Below are 15,962 nucleotides of genomic sequence, written 5' to 3'. Positions count from 1 at the left end.
GGGTGTCCTTTCTATATTCTGGCAGTTTGTGGAGTTCTCTTTATTGTGGCGTTTCCTCGCTGTGTGTGGGTTTGTACAGGTGGCTTGTCAAGGTTTCCTGGTTAGGGAAGCTTGTGTCGGTGTTCTGGTGGGTGTCCAGTAATGAGTTATGAGATGTCTATGGTTTTGGGGTGACTTTGGGCAGCTTGTATCTTGAAGCTCAGGGCTGTGCTCCTTTGTTGCTGGGGAATTTGCTTGGTATGTCTTGCCCTGGAACTTGTTGGCCCTTGTGTGGTGCTTGGTTTCAGTTTCGGTTTGGAGGCGTTTGATGAGCTCCTGTCAATTAATGTTCCTTGGAGTCCGGAGTTCCCTGGAGTCAGGGTTTGGACTTAAGCCTCCTGCTTCCAGTTATCGGTCTTATTTTTACAGTAGTTTCAAAACTTCTCCTTCTATACAGCACCATTGATAAAACATCTACGTTAAAGATGAAAAGTTTCTCTACTGTGAGGGTCACTCAGAGAGGTTCACAGCATTACATGGAGAAGAGAAGAGGGAGGAGGGAGTTAGAGGTGACCCAAATGAGATGAGGTGGAATCAATAGTGGAGAGAGTGGGGTAGCCAGTAGTCACTTCCTTATGTGCACTCCACAACTGGACCACTCAGAGATGTTCACGGAGTCACACAGAGAAGAGAAGAAGGAGGAAGGAGACAGAGGTGGCCAGAGGGATAAGAGGGGGGAATGGAAAGGAGGGAGACAGATCCAGCCAGTAATCAGTTCCCTAAGTGTTCTCCACCATCTGGAACACACATAAACTCACAGAGTTGGGTAGAGTAGAGAGGGGTTAGGGAGGAGACACAGGCGACCTGGTGGAGAAAAAGGAGAGTCCAAGGGGAGCGAGAGCAGTCAAGCCAGTAATCTCGCTCCGTAGTGAAAAATGGGTCCTGAACACTGGGTTCTTAAAGGTACAAAATTGGTAACAAATACATAAAAGCAAAAATTAAAAATCTAGAGTAGTGTTTGGAATTTCAAAAATACGATGTTAAAGAAAAGAAGAAGGAAAAGAAAGAGAAAAAACGAACAAAGAAAAACAAACAAGGTCGTGAAAATTATAAAGAAAATACAGGTACAAAATTGATAACTAATACCAAAAAGCAAAAATTAAAAAATCTAGAGTAGAGTTTGGAATTTCAAAAATACAATGTTAAAAAAAAGGAAGAAGAAACATAAAGAGAGAAAACAAACAAACAAAAGCAATGTCGCAAAAATTATAAAGAAAATACAGGTACAAATTTGATATCAAATACCAAAAAGCATAAATTAAAAATCTAGAGTAGAGTTTGGAATTTCAGATATAGAATGTTATATAAAAGAAGAAGAGAATGAAACAGAAAAAAAAAAAAAAAGTCACAGAAATTATAAAAAAAACTGTAGGTACAAAATTGATAACATATACCAAAAAGCTAAAATTAAAAAACTAGAGTAGAGTTTGGAATTTCAAAAATACAATGTTAAAGAAAAGAAGAAGAAGAGAAAAAAAAAAAAAAAGGTCAAAAAATTATAAAATATATATATATGAAGTTTGCTGAAGAAGAAAAAAATAAGGTCTTTTTTTTTTTTGCAAAGTAATAGGTTATAAAAGTGAAAATTAAAGGAACAATAGAGGACTTAAAAAAATTTTTTTTAATTAAAAAAAAAGAAAGAAAAAAAGAATGATCGTAAAAATAGTAAAAATATATCTAGGACTTTCTCTGGTTTTGTTGTATGGTGGGTTCAGTTCATTTTTGGCTAGTTCCTTGGTCCAACTTATATTTCTCAAGATCTATAGGCCCCTTCCTATGTAGTCCATAGTAACCACGGGGTTTTAATCTATTGCCTGTAGCTTCCAAGGCGTTTCCCTCTGTTATAACTTCTTCTGTTTGCTGGTCTCTTCAGTGTCTGGCTTCCGCCCTGACACAAAGGGGACAGTGGGGGAAACTTTTTTTTTTTTTTTAGGCTCACTTGTTCAGTCGCGCTGTGGGGAGGGAGGGAGGGATGCTGCAAACAAATAACACTGGCGTGCGCTCGCAGTACCTCAGCCACACTGGGTCTGCCCCCACTCACGGCGCGTGTAGCCTTCCTGCCCACACTGCTCGGGCTCTAGGTTGTTCCGCCAAGAACAATCCGAGGCCGGCCCTGGGCTGCATGTACCTCCCAGGTCCAAGCCACTCAGGTTCAGGCACTCGGGTAGTCCTCAGAGGCGCAGACTCTGTTGGGCCTGCATTTTGTGCTCTTCCCAGGTCCGAGCAGCTCAGGTGATGAGGTGTTTGGCGAACGCCAATGCTGCGACTTATCGCCTCCCCGCCACTCAGTTATCTGGGTGTAAAACCGGCGCACCTTCTCAGGTAGATGTTGACCGTCCAGACCTCCAAGCAGTTTTAGCTAGCAAAGAAGCCTGCTTACAGTTTTATAGATAATGTCTCTCTGGGGCTGCGATTGTCCCCTTCCGGCTCTGGCTGCCTGTTACCGGAGGGGGAAGGTCTGCAGCCGACTATCTCTGTTCAGTCCTTTGTTCTGTGCGCGGGCCTGGCGGTGTCTTAGGTTGGGGCTGTCTTTTCGCGTGGTAGATATCCCACAGTCTGGTTTGCTAGCCCAAATTATTTCGCTCAGATAGCGCTCAGGGTATTCAGGCCAGATTCTTACTCTGAGCGATGCAGCCCGCACCGCGCCTCCCTGCCCAGCCCCCGCTTGCTAATGGCGGATGCAGGCGTCTGCACTGCTTCTCTGCTGGGGGAGTTACCGTAGGGCTCGCAATCTGCGAGTTTTAATTGTTTATTTTTTCTCCCTGTTATGTTGCCCTCTGTGCTTCCAAAGCTCGGCACAGATTCGGCAGTGAGAAGGTTTCCTGGTGTTTGGAAACTTCTCTCTTTTTAAGACTCCCTTCCCGGGACGGAACTCCGTCCCTCCCTCTTTTGTCTCTTTTTTTTTGTCTTTTATATTTTTCCCTACCTCCTTTCGAAGAGTTGGGTTGCTTTTCTGGGTGCCTGATGTCCTCTGCTGGCATTCAGAAGTTGTTTTGTGGAATTTACTCGACGTTTAAATGCTCTTTTGATGAATTTGTGGGGGAGAAAGTGTTCTCCCCGTCCTACTCCTCTGCCATCTTGGCTCCTCCCCTAAAAACTGTTTTTAACTTTCTCACCATTAAACATTTTACAGCACATTTTGAAGAGCAATTAAATTCAACATTAACATATAAATGAAATATTTCACATTTAGAGTTTGCAAAAATAGCAATCATGGAAACAAAATGTGATGCTCTAAATTATTCCTGGCTCTTACAAAATTAGAATGAATGGTAAAAGTTTCCTGTTAAATAAATTATGTTTTTCTAATTTTGATAGTAATTTCTAATTTTACATGTAGAAAAACAAACAAATTTAACAGAACATTAAAAAACAGGAAAAGAACATTAACATAATCCAAATATCCAGCATTCTTATCTGGATAGTTAGCTGCTATACTTATTATTCATCTTTTTAAAAAAGTTGAGTCTATATTGTCTTATGAAGTTTTAGGTAACTCTCCTATATACATAATAAGTCTTTGGGTTTAAAATTTTTATTATATATTACTATACATTAAAATGAACTTTTATAGATATAGATTCTATGGATTTTAGCAGATGTATAGATTCATGTTATTACCACCACAGAATACAGAATGGTTTCATCATGACCAAAAAATTCCCTCAAGACTTTATAGTTACATCCTTCCTTAGCAGTACTCCTGGCAACTGCTTCTCACTATGACTGTAGTTTTGACTTGAGGAATGTCATATGATTGAAATCATACATATAAAGTTCTATGGCTGGCTTCTGTTGCTCAGCATATTGCTGTTGATCTTCATTCAAGATATTACATATATCAATAGTTTGTTACATTATATTGCTGAGAAATATTCCATTTTATAGATGTACCAGTTTGTTTTTTCACCTGTTTTTCACCTGTTTAAGGATATTTGTTTTCCCAGGTTTTGGCAATTGTAAGTAAAATGACTATCGACAATTCATCTACAGGTTTTTGTGTGACATAAGTTTTCATTTCTCTAGGGTACATACTCAAGAATAGTATTGCTGGCTCATGCTAAATGTATTTATGTAGTTCTTTTTGGGGGAGTAGGGAGCCACATGGCTTGTGGGATCTTCGTTACCTGGAACAGGGTTTAAACTTGGGCCCCCTGCAGTGAAAGTGCAGAGTCCTAACCACTGGACTGCCACAGAATTCCTTAAATATATTTTTGCTTTATAAGAAACTGTTAAACTGTTTCCCAGGATGGCTGTACCATTTTTGTATTTTCATCAGCAAGGCATGAGTTCTCGAGTTGCTCTGCATCTTAACCAGTGCTTACTATTGTCAGTATGTTTTTAATTACAGGTATTCTAATAGGTGTATAGGGGTATATAATCATAGTTTTAATTTTGTACTTTATTCATGGCTAGTCATATTGAATATTTTTTCATGTGCTATTTGCCATCTGTATATCTCCTTATTAAAGTATCTGTTCAAGTCAAACCTTTTACCCATTTTAATTGAGTTGCTTTCTTGTTGAGTTTTGGGTTTTTAAAAATATATATTTTGGATATACGTTCAGTGTCTGTCGTGTGACTTGAAAATATTTTCTCCAAGCAAGTAGCTTGTCTTCTCAGTGCTTTTAACAGTGTCCTTTGAAGAGCAAAAGTTGATGAAGTCCAGCTTATCAGTTGTTTAAAATTATGACTTGTGCTTTCAGCATCAGATCTGAGAATTCTTTGACTGTTTTCAGATCATGAAGATTTCCTCCTACATTTTCTTCTAGAATTTTTGTACTTTTACATTTTATATTTAGATATGATCCAATTTGAGTCAATTTTTGAATAAACTGTGAGGTTTAGTTTAGGGCTCATGGTTCTTACACATTGTTTCCAGTTGTTTAAATACCATTTATTGAAGAGTATCCCTTGTTCATTGAATTGTCTTTATACTTCTGTTGAAGATCAGTTGGGCATATTTGTATGAGTCTACTTCTGAGTTCTCTGTTTTGTTTCATTAATCTATGTCTATCCTTTTGATAACACCAAAAGGATTAGTTTAGCTTTAGAGCAGGAAGTGGCAAACAACAATCCATAGCCAAATCCAGCCCATACCTAGTTTTATAAATATAATTTTATTGAAACAGAGTCATTCATTTACATATTGTCAGTGGTTGTTTTCTCTTTACAGTTACAGCCTTTTGTAGCTGTGATAGGGACTGTATGACCTGCAAAACCCAAAATATTTACTAACTGGCCCTTCATAGAAAATATTTGCTGTCTGCTGCTTTAAAAGACTTATGATCATGTATGGTTCTTCCAACATTATTTCCCCCTTTAAAAATTACTTTTCCTGTTCTGATTTCTTTGTCTTTCTCTATGAAATTTGTAATCACCTTGCTGGTGTCTACAAAAACCCTTTTTGGGATTTTAATTAGACTTGTGTTAAATCTTTAGATCAGTCAGAAGACCACTGACATCTTCACTATATTGATTTTTCCAATCCATAAACCAGGTGAGTGTATCCATTTGTTTTGATCTTTTATGATTACTTTAAATAGTATTTTATAGTTCTTGGCATACAGATTCTGTTCAAGTTTTGTTAGATGTATTCCAGAGTAACTTCTAGATTAATTTATTTTGGAGCTACTGTAAACTTTAAAAAATTTGACTTCCAATTGTACATTACTTTTATATAGGAATACAATAGACTTTTATGTGTTGGCTGTATATTCTGTGATCTTGTTAAACTCACTTGTTAGCTGTAGTTTTTGATAGATAATCTTGGGATTTTCTACATAGATAACCACGCTTTCTGCAAATAGGGGTGGTTTTATGTCTTTCACAAGCTGTATGTTTCTTTCTTATCTTATTACATTGGCTAAGACTTTTAGCACAGTGATGTATATGAGTGGTGAGAGTGGACATCTTTGCTATTTTCCAAGCTGTGTAGTTTTGTTTTTGTAGCTTTTCTGTATAGATTGAGAAAATCTCTTGGTTTTTTTTTTCTTTTTTTCTGAATTTTAGAAAATTCTAAATGGATATTAAATCTCGTCAAATGCTGTTTTTGCACAGGTTGATCTGATCTATCAGATTTTGTTGTTTGACCTTTCAATATAGTAGATTTCACTGATTTTTCAAAATTGAATGAGCTTTTCATTTCCAAGGTACACCACGTGTTTGTGTTGTATTTTTTTAAAATACATTACTGAATTATATTTCTTAATCTTTTGTTGAGAATTTTTGCTTCTATATTTATGTGGGGTACTAATACAAAGTGGTTTTTTTGTTTGTTTTGGTACTCTGGGTAATAGTAGCTTTAGAAACTAAGTTGGAACAAGTTTTTTTTTTTTTTTCCTTCAGTTTTATTTATTTATTTTACTTTACAATATTGTATTGGTTTTGCCATACATTGACATGAATCTGCTATGGGTGTACATGTGTTCCCCATCCTGAACCCCCCTTCCACCTCCCTCCCCATCCCATCCCTCTGAGTCATCCCAGTGCACCAGCCCCAAGCACCCTGTACCATACATTGAACCTGGACTGGTGATTCATTTCACATATGATAATTTACATGTTTCAATGCCATTCTCCCATATCATCCTGCCCTCTCCCACAGAGTCACAGATGTATAGAACAGTCTTTTGGGACAAGTTTTTTAATTTTTATTTTCTGATAGAGTTTGTGCACAATTGATCATTTTTTTCCCCTCTCAAAATTTGATAGAGTTCACCAATGAGACTGTCTGGACCTCAATGTATCTTTTTTGGAGTTTTCTTTTTCTTAACTATAAAGTCAGTTTTTAAAATAGCCTTAGGAGTATTAAGATTATCTTCTTCATCTTCAGCAAGTTTGGTAACTTGTGGTTTTTAAATAATTAGTCTGTTCGAACTATGTTATCAAATTTATATGTGTAGAGTGGTTCACAACATTATTATCTATTTAATGTCTGAGGTCTGTTAAGATATCCTTTCTTTCCTGATAATGAGTACCTATGTCTTCTCTCTTTTGTTGTCAATCTCGACAGATTTTTTTTAAATTTATTTAATTGGAGGCAAATTACTTTACAATATTGTATTGGTTTTGCCATACATCAACATGAATCTGCCACGGGTGTACACATGTTCCCAATCCTGAACCCCCCTCCCACCACCCTCCCATACCATCCCTCTGGGTCATCCCAGTGCACCAGCCGCAAGCATCCTGTATCCTGCATCAAACCTGGACTGGTGATTCGTTTCTTATATGATATTTTACATGTTTCAATGCCATTCTCCCAAATCATCCCACCCTGTCCCTCTCCCACAGAGTCCAAAAGACTGTTCTATACATCTTTGTCTTTTTTGCTGTCTCGCATACAGGGTTATGGTTACCATCTTTCTAAATTCCATATATATGCGTTAGTATACTGTATTGGTGTTTTTCTTTCTGGCTTACTTCACTCTGTATAATAGGCTCCAGTTTCATCCACCTCATTAGAACTGATTCAAATGTATTCTTTTTAATGGCTGAGTAATACTCCATTGTGTATAAGTACCATAGCTTTCTTATCCATTCATCTGCTGATGGACATCTAGGTTGCTTCCATGTCCTGCCTATTATAAACAGTGTTGCGATGAACATTGGGGTACATGTGTCTCTTTCAATTCTGGTTTCCTTGGTGTGTATGCCCAGCAGTGGGATTGTTGGGTCATATGGCAGTTCTATTTCCAGTTTTTTAAGGCATCTCCACACTGTTCTCCATAGTGGCTGTACTAGTTTGCATTCCCACCAACAGTGTAAGAGGGTTCCCTTTTCTCCACACCCTCTCCAGCATTTATTGCTTGTAGACTTTTGGATTGTAGCCATTCTGACTGGCATGAAATGGTACCTCATTGTGGTTTTGATTTGCATTTCTCTGATAATGAGTGATGTTGAGCATCTTTTCATGTGTTTGTTAGCCATCTGTATGTCCTCTTTGGAGAAATGTCTATTTAGTTCTGTGGCCCATTTTTTGATTGGGTCATTTATTTTTCTGGAATTGAGCTGCAGGAGTTGCTTGTATATTTTTGAGATTAGTTGTTTGTCAGTTGCTTCATTTGCTATTATTTTCTCCCATTCTGAAGGCTGTCTTTTCACCTTGCTTATAGTTTCCTTTGTTGTGCAGAAGCTTTTAAGTTTAATTAGGTCCCATTTGTTTATTTTTGCTTTTATTTCCAATATTCTGGGAGGTGGGTCATAGAGGATCCTACTGTGATATATGTCGGAGAGTGTTTTGCCTGTGTTCTCCTCTAGGAGTTTTATAGTTTCTGGTCTTACGTTTAGATCTTTAATCCATTTTGAGTTTATTTTTGTTATGGTGTTAGAAAGTGTTCTAGTTTCATTGTTTTACAAGTGGTTGACCAGTTTTCCCAGCACCACTTGTTAAAGAGATTGTCTTTTCTCCACTGTATATTCTTGCTTCCTTTGTCAAAGATAAGGTGTCCATAGGTGCGTGGGTTTATCTCTGGGCTCTCTATTTTGTTCCACTGATCTGTATTTCTGTCTTTGTGCCAGTACCATACCGTCTTGATGACTGTGGCTTTGTAGTAGAGCCTGAAGTCAGGCAGGTTGATTCCTCCAGTTCCATTCTTCTTTCTCAAGATTGCTTTGGCTATTCGAGATTTTTTGTATTTCCATACAAATTGTGAAATTATTTGTTCTAGCTCTGTGAAAAATACCATTGGTAGCTTGATAGGGATTGCCTTGAATCTAAAGATTGCTTTGGGTAGTATACTCATTTTCACTATATTGATTCTTCCGGTCCATGAACACGGTATATTTTTCCATCTATTAGTGTCCTCTTTGATTTCTTTCTCCAGTGTTTTATAGTTTTCTATATATAGGTCTTTAGTTTCTTTAGGTAGATATATTCCTAAGTATTTTATTCTCTTCGTTGCAATGGTGAATGGAATTGTTTCCTTAATTTCTCTATTTTCTCATTATTAGTGTATAGGAATGCAAGGGATTTCTGTGTGTTGATTTTATATCCTGCAACTTTACTATATTCATTGATTAGCTCTAGTAATTTTCTTGTGGACTCTTTAGGGTTTTCTATGTAGAGGATCATGTTCTGCAAACAGTGAGAGTTTTACTTCTTCTTTTCCAATTTGGATTCCTTTTATTTCTTTTTCTTCTCTGATTGCTGGGGCCAAAACTTCCAGAACTATGTTGAATAGTAGTGGTGAAAGTGGGCACCCTTGTCTTGTTCCTGACTTTAGGGGAAATGCTTTCAATTTTTCACCATTGAGGATAATGTTTTCTGTGGGTTTGTCATATATAGCTTTTATTATGTTGAGGTATGTTCCTTCTATTCCTGCTTTCTGGAGAGTTTTTTGTCATAAATGGATGTTGAGTTTTGTCAAAGGCTTTCTCTGCATCTATTGAGATAATCATATGGCTTTTATTTTTCAATTTGTTAATGTGGTGTATTATATTGATTGATTTGCGGATATTGAAGAATCCTTGAATCCCTGAGATAAAGCCCACTTGGTCATGGTGTATGATTTTTTTAATGTGTTGTTGGATTCTGATTGCTAGAATTTTGTTAAGGATTTTTGCATCTATGTTCATCAGTGATATTGGCCTGTAGTTTTCTTTTTTTGTGGGATCTTTGTCAGGTTTTGGTATTAGGGTGATGGTGGCCTCATAGAATGAGTTTGGAAGTTTACCTTCCTCTGCAATTTTCTGAAAGAGTTTGAGTGGGATAGGTGTCAGCTCTTCTTTAAATTTTTGATAGAATTCAGCTGTGAAGCCGTCTGGACCTGGGCTTTTGTTTGCTAGAAGATTTCTGATTACAGTTTCAATTTCCGTGTTTGTGTTGGGTCTGTTAAGATTTTCTGTTTCTTCCTGGTCCAGTTTTGGAAAGTTGTACTTTTATAAGGATTTGTCCATTTCTTCCACGTTGTCCATTTTGTGGGCATGTAACTGCTGATAGTAGTCTCTTATGATCCTTTGTATTTCTGTGTTGTCTGTTGTGATCTCTCCATTTTCATTTCTAATTTTATTGATTTGATTTTTCTCCCTTTGTTTCTTGATGAGTCTGGCTAATGGTTTGTCAATTTTATTTATCCTTTCAAAGAACCAGCTTTTGGTTTTGTTGATTTTTGCTGTGGTCTCCTTTGTTTCTTTTGCATTTATTTCTGCCCTAATTTTTAAGATTTCTTCCCTTCTACTAACCCTGGGGTTCTTCATTTCTTCTGTTTCTAGTTGCTTTAGGTGTAGAGTTAGGTTATTTATTTGACTTTTTTCTTGTTTCTTGAGGTATTCCTGTATTGCTATGAACTTTCCCCGTAGCACTGCTTTTACAGTGTCCCCCAGGTTTTGGGTTGTTGTTTTTTCATTTTCATTCGTTTCTATGCATATTTTGATTTCTGTGATTTGTTGGTTATTCAGCAGCGTGTTGTTCATCCTCCATATGTTGGCATTTTTAATAGTTTTTCTCCTGTAATTGAGATCTAATCTTACTGCATTGTGGTCAGAAAAGATGCTTGGAATGATTTCAATTTTTTTGAATTTACCAAGGCTAGATTTATGGCCCAGGATGTGATCTATCCTGGAGAAGGTTCCGTGTGCACTTGAGAAAAAGGTGAAATTCATTGTTTTGGGGTGAAGTGTCCTGTAGATATCAATTAGGTCTAACTGGTCTATTGTATCATTTAAAGTTTGTGTTTCCTTGTTAATTTTCTGTCTCATTGATCTATCCATAGGTGTGAGTGGGATATTAAAGTCTCCCACTATTATTGTGTTATTGCTAATTTCCCCTTTCATACTTCTTAGCATTTGTCTTACATATTGCGGTGCTTCTATGTTGGGTGCATGTATATTTATAATTGTTATATCTTCTTCTTGCATTGATCCTTTGATCATTATGTAGTGTCATTTGTCTCTTTTCAAAGCCTTTGTTTTAAAGTCTATTTTATCTGATATGAGTATTGCTACTCCTGCTTTCTTTTGGTCTCTATTTGCATGGAATATCTCTTTCTAGCCCTTCACTTTCAGTCTGTATGTGTCCCCTGTTTTAAGGTGGGTCTCTTGTAGACAACATAGATAAGGGTTTTGTTTTTGTATCCATTTAGCCAGTCTTTGTCTTTTGGTTGAGGCATTCAACCCATTTACATTTAAGTTAATTATTGATAAGTATGATTCCATTGCCATTTACTTTATTGTTTTGGGTTCAAGTTTATACACCCTTTTTGTGTTTCCTGTCTAGAGAATATCCTTTTGCATTTGTTGGAGAGCTGGTTTGGTGGTGCTGAATTCTCTCAGCTTTTGCTTGTCTGTAAAGCTTTTGATTTCTCCTTCATATTTGAATGAGATCCTTGCTGGGTACAGTAATCTGGGCTGTAGGTTATTTTCTTTCATCACTTTATGTCTTGCCATTCCCTCCTGGCTTGAAGAGTTCTATTGAAAGATCAGCTGTTATCCTTGTGGGAATCCCCTTATGTGTTATTTGTTGTTTTTCCCTTACCGCTTTTAATATTTGTTCTTTGTGTTTGATCTTTGTTAATTTGATTAATATGTGTCTTGGGGTGTTTCACCTTGGGTTTATCCTTTTGGGGACTCTCTGGGTTTCTTGGACTTGGGTGATTATTTCCTTCCCCATTTTAGGGAAGTTTTCAACTATTATCTCCTCAAGTATTTTCTTATGGTCTTTCTTTTTGTCTTCTTCCTCTGGGACTCCTATGATTCGAATGTTGGAGTGTTTAATATTGTCCCAGAGGTCTCTGAGATTGTCCTCATTTCTTTTAATTCATTTTTCTTTTTTCCTCTCTGATTCATTTATTTCTACCATTCTATCTTCTACTTCACTAATCCTACTTCTGCCTCCGTTATTCTACTATTTGTTGCCTCCAGAGAATTTTTGATCTCATATATTGCATTATTCATTATATATTGACTCTTTTTTATTTCTTCTAGGCCCTTGTTAAACCTTTCTTGCATCTTCTCAATCCTTGTCTCCAGGCTATTTATCTGTGATTCCATTTTTATTTCAAGATTTTGGGTCATTTTCACTTTCATTATTCAGAATTCTTTATCAGGTAGATTCCCTATCTCTTCCTCTTTTGTTTGGTTTGGTGGGCATTCATCCTGTTCCTTTACCTGCTGGGTATTCCACTGTCTCATCATCTTGTTTATATTGTTGCATTTGGGGTGGCCTTTCTGTATTCTGGCAGTTTGTGGAGTTTTCTTTATTGTGGCGTTTCCTCGCTTTGGGTGGGGTTGTATTGGTGGCTTGTCAAGGTTTCTTGGTTAGGGAAGCTTGTGTCAGTGTTCTGGTGGGTGGAGCTGAATTTCTTCTCTCTGGAGTGCAGTGAAGCGTCCAGTAATGAGTTATGAGATGTCAGTGGTTTTGGAGTAACTTTGGGCAGCCTATATAGTGAAGCTCAGGACTATGTTTCTGTGTTGCTGGAGAATTTGTGTGGTATGTCTTGCTCTGGAACTTGTTGGCCCTTGGGTGGTGCTTGGTTTCAGTATAGGTATGGAGGCGTTTGATGAGCTCCTGTCGATTAATGTTCCCTGGAGTCAGGAGTTCTCTGGTGTTCTCAGGATTTGGACTTAAGCCTCCTGCTCCTGATTTTCAGTCTTACTTTTACAGTAGTCTCAAGACTTCTCCTTCTATACAGCACGGTTGATGAAACATCTAGGTTAAAGATGAAAAGTTTCTCCACAGTGAGGGACACCCAGAGAGGTTCACAGAGTTACATGGAGAAGAGAAGAGGGAGGAGGGAGTTAGAGGTGACCTGAATGAGATGAGGTGGAATCAAAAGAGGAGAGAGCAAGCTAGCCAGTAATCACTTCCTTAAGTGCGTTCCACAGTTTGGACCGTTCAGAGATGTTCACGGCGTTATACAGAGAGAAGAGGGAGGAAGGAGATAGAGGTGGCCAGGAGGATAAAAGCGGGGAATGAAAAGGAGAGAGACAGATCCAGCCAGTAATCAGTTCCCTAAGTGTTCTCCACTGTCTGGAACACACAGAGATTCACAGAGTTGGGTAGAGAAGAGAAGGGGGAGGGAGGAGACAGAGGCGACCTGGTGGAAAAAAAGGAGAGTCCTAAGGAGGATAGAGCAGTCAAGCTAGTAATCTCACTCCCAAGTAAAAATGGGTACTGAACATTGGGTTCTTAAAGGTACAAAATTGATAACAAATGCCAAAAAGCAAAGATTAAAAACCTAGAGTTGAGGTTGGATTTTCAAAAATACAATATTAAAGAAAAGAAGAAGAAAAAAAAAAGTCACTAAAATTATTAAAATATATATATATATGAAGTTTGCTTTAAAAAAATAGGGTCTTTTTTTTGAAAAGTAATAGTAGGTTATAAGAATGAAAATTAAAGGAGTAATAGAGGACTTAAAAATTAAAAAAAGTGAAGAAAAAACAAAAAAGAAAAAGAACGATCTTAAAAATAGTAAAAATATATCTAGGACTTTCTCTGGTGTTGCTGTGGGCAGTGTGGGGTTAGTTCTGTTTCGGATAGTTCCTTGGTCCGGCTTATATTTCTCAAGATCTATAGGCCCCTTCCTATGTAGTCTTTACTAACTATAGGGTTTTAATTTATTGCGCCTGTCACTTCCAAGGCGGTTCCCTTTATTTTAGCTTCTTCTGTTTGCTGATCTCTTCAGTGTCTTATTTGCCCTGACACAAAGCGGGTGGTGGTGGGCACTTTTTTTAGGCTCACTTGTTCAGTCGCGCTGTGGGGAGGGAGGGACGCTGCAAACAACACTGGCGTGTACTCGCAGTGTCTCAGCCACACTGGGCCTGCCCTCGCTCATGGTGCCTGTGCCCTCCTTGCCCGCACTGCTCAGGCTCTATGTTGCTGGCGCTGGGAACTATCTGAGGCCGGCCCTGGGCTGCATGCACCTTCCAGGTCTAAGCTGCTCAGGTTCAGGCACTCGGGTAGTCCTTAGGCGCAGACTCCATTGGGCCTGCATTTTGTGCCCTTCCCAGTTCCAGGCAGGTGTTTGGCGAGCGTGGTCGCTGCAACTTATCACCTCTTCTGTTCTTGCTGCTCGGTTTTCTGGGTGTACAACCGGGACACCTTCTCAGGCAGATGATGACTGTCCAAAACCCCAAGAAGTCTTAGTTAGCAAAGAAGCCTGCTTGCAGTTTGGTAGATAATGTCTCTCTGAAAAAAAAAAAAAAAAAGATAATGTCTCTCTGGGGCTGCAATTACCCCCTTCCGGCTCTGGCTGCCTGTCACCGGAGGGGGATGGTCTGCAGCTGGCTAATTCTGTTCAGTCCTTTGTTCTGTGCGCGGTCCTGGCGGTGTCTTAGGGCTTTTTGTGTGGTAGCTATCCCACAGTCTGGTTTGCTAGCCCAAGTTAGTTCGCTCTGATTACCCTCATGGCATTCAGGCCCAATCCTTACTCTAGGCAATGCAGCCCACGCCTCCCTGCCCAGCCCCTGCTTTGCTAGTGGGGGATACAGGCGTTTGCGCTGCTTCTCTGCTGGGGGAGTTACCATTGGGCTGGTAATCTGTGGGTTTTAATTATTTATTTTTCCTCCCTGTTATGTTGCTGTCTGTGCTTCCAAGGCTCACCACAGACTCAGCAGTGAGAGTGTTTCCTGGTGTTTGGAAACTTCTCTCTTTTTAAGACTCCCTTCCTGGGACAGAGCTCTGTCCCTACCTCTTTTGTCTCTCTTTTTGTTTTTTTTATATTTTTTCCTAACTCTTTTCGAAGACAGTGGGCCTGATGTCCTCTGCTGGCATTCAGAAGTTGTTTTGTGGAATTTACTCAGTGTTTAAATGTTCTTTTGATGAATTTGTGGGGGAGAAAGTGGTCTCCCCGTCTTATTCCTCTGCCATCTTAGGACCGCCTCTGACCAGAATTTTATAAATTTTATTGGTCTTTTCAAACAATAACTTTTGACCTCATTGATTTTCTTCATTTTTCTATTTTCAGTTTCAATGATATATGCTCTTATGTTTACTATTTCTTTTCTTCTGCTTGTTTTGAGTTTATTTTGATCTTTTCCCCTCTAGTTTCTTAAGGTGGTAGCTCAGACTGTTCATCAAGACATTCTTAAAATAAGCATTTAGTGGAATAAAATTTCCACTAAGCACTGTTTTAAGTTATATCCCACAAATTTTGATATGTTGTATTTTGATGTTTTTCAGTTTATATTATGTTCTGATTTCCTTGAGACTGCCTCAGTTCATTGGAGACAGATTAAACTGAAGAGAAAATGAAAATATTCATTTTGTTCCTTAGCTCCCATTATCTTTTTTATATTACTTTCATCTGCATTCTTAAATATAGCTAGAGATGCAGTGAAAACCTGTAAACATCTTTAGGTTGTTAGATTGCTGATACTCTTTCATGTTTATGTTTTAAAAGAGTTTAATATTGTCTGTTTTTGGAAATATGCTTAAAATTAGCCAGTTTTAGCCCTATATTGAGTCTTAGAAAAAGACTTTTTAGTTTCTAGTTTTATGGCAGCAGACACTTAGTAGGGATAATATGAACTTAACTAGTTCTATCTAATATACAATTAGCTACCTTAATAGCCGAACACATTAGAGATGTTCAGTATATTCTACATTTATTTCAGTTTAAGATGCAGAAATGGACTTCATAGACATATGCCATATGTTCTTCTCTTATGCCAAGATAACAGGAATTAAAAGACTGAGATGAATAAACAAGGTCAACTTAGACTGAGCCAAATTAGACAACAGAATAATTGTCAGATTTTCTGTTGGCAGGGACAGTTTGTTTTGAGCCAATCTTCATGAATTATAGGCTGTAAATTTGTCTTTTTCTGGAAAGTCTACCACCAGGGATTCTGTTGACAATTATCTTTGTTTTGTAAACACTGAAGATTTTCATCAATTATATTGTTTATAGGCATACATAAGGATTCTGAATAGATGGCCTTTTTTTTTTTTTTTTTTGGTTCCAAGTTAAAGAAAACTG

General features: G+C 37.9%; 1 protein-coding gene across 1 annotated transcript in view; it reads right to left on the bottom strand.

Annotated features, from left to right (window-relative positions):
* Positions 1-218: 218 nt before the first annotated feature.
* Positions 219-15,962, bottom strand: part of WDPCP (WD repeat containing planar cell polarity effector) — a 516,387-nt gene continuing 500,643 nt past the window's right edge. The window contains exon 15 of the mRNA XM_086326368.1: positions 219-14,170. Within this exon, the coding sequence (XP_086182494.1) occupies positions 14,088-14,170 (83 nt within the window). The 3' untranslated portion in view covers positions 219-14,087. The remainder of the gene's footprint in view (positions 14,171-15,962) is intronic.

Source organism: Bos grunniens, chromosome 11 (genome assembly GCF_055505025.1).
Source record: "Bos grunniens cultivar Pamir isolate PY7600 chromosome 11, Bosgru_T2T1.0, whole genome shotgun sequence".
Lineage (NCBI taxonomy): Eukaryota > Metazoa > Chordata > Mammalia > Artiodactyla > Bovidae > Bos > Bos grunniens.
This window is presented reverse-complemented; position numbering and strand designations above follow the sequence as displayed.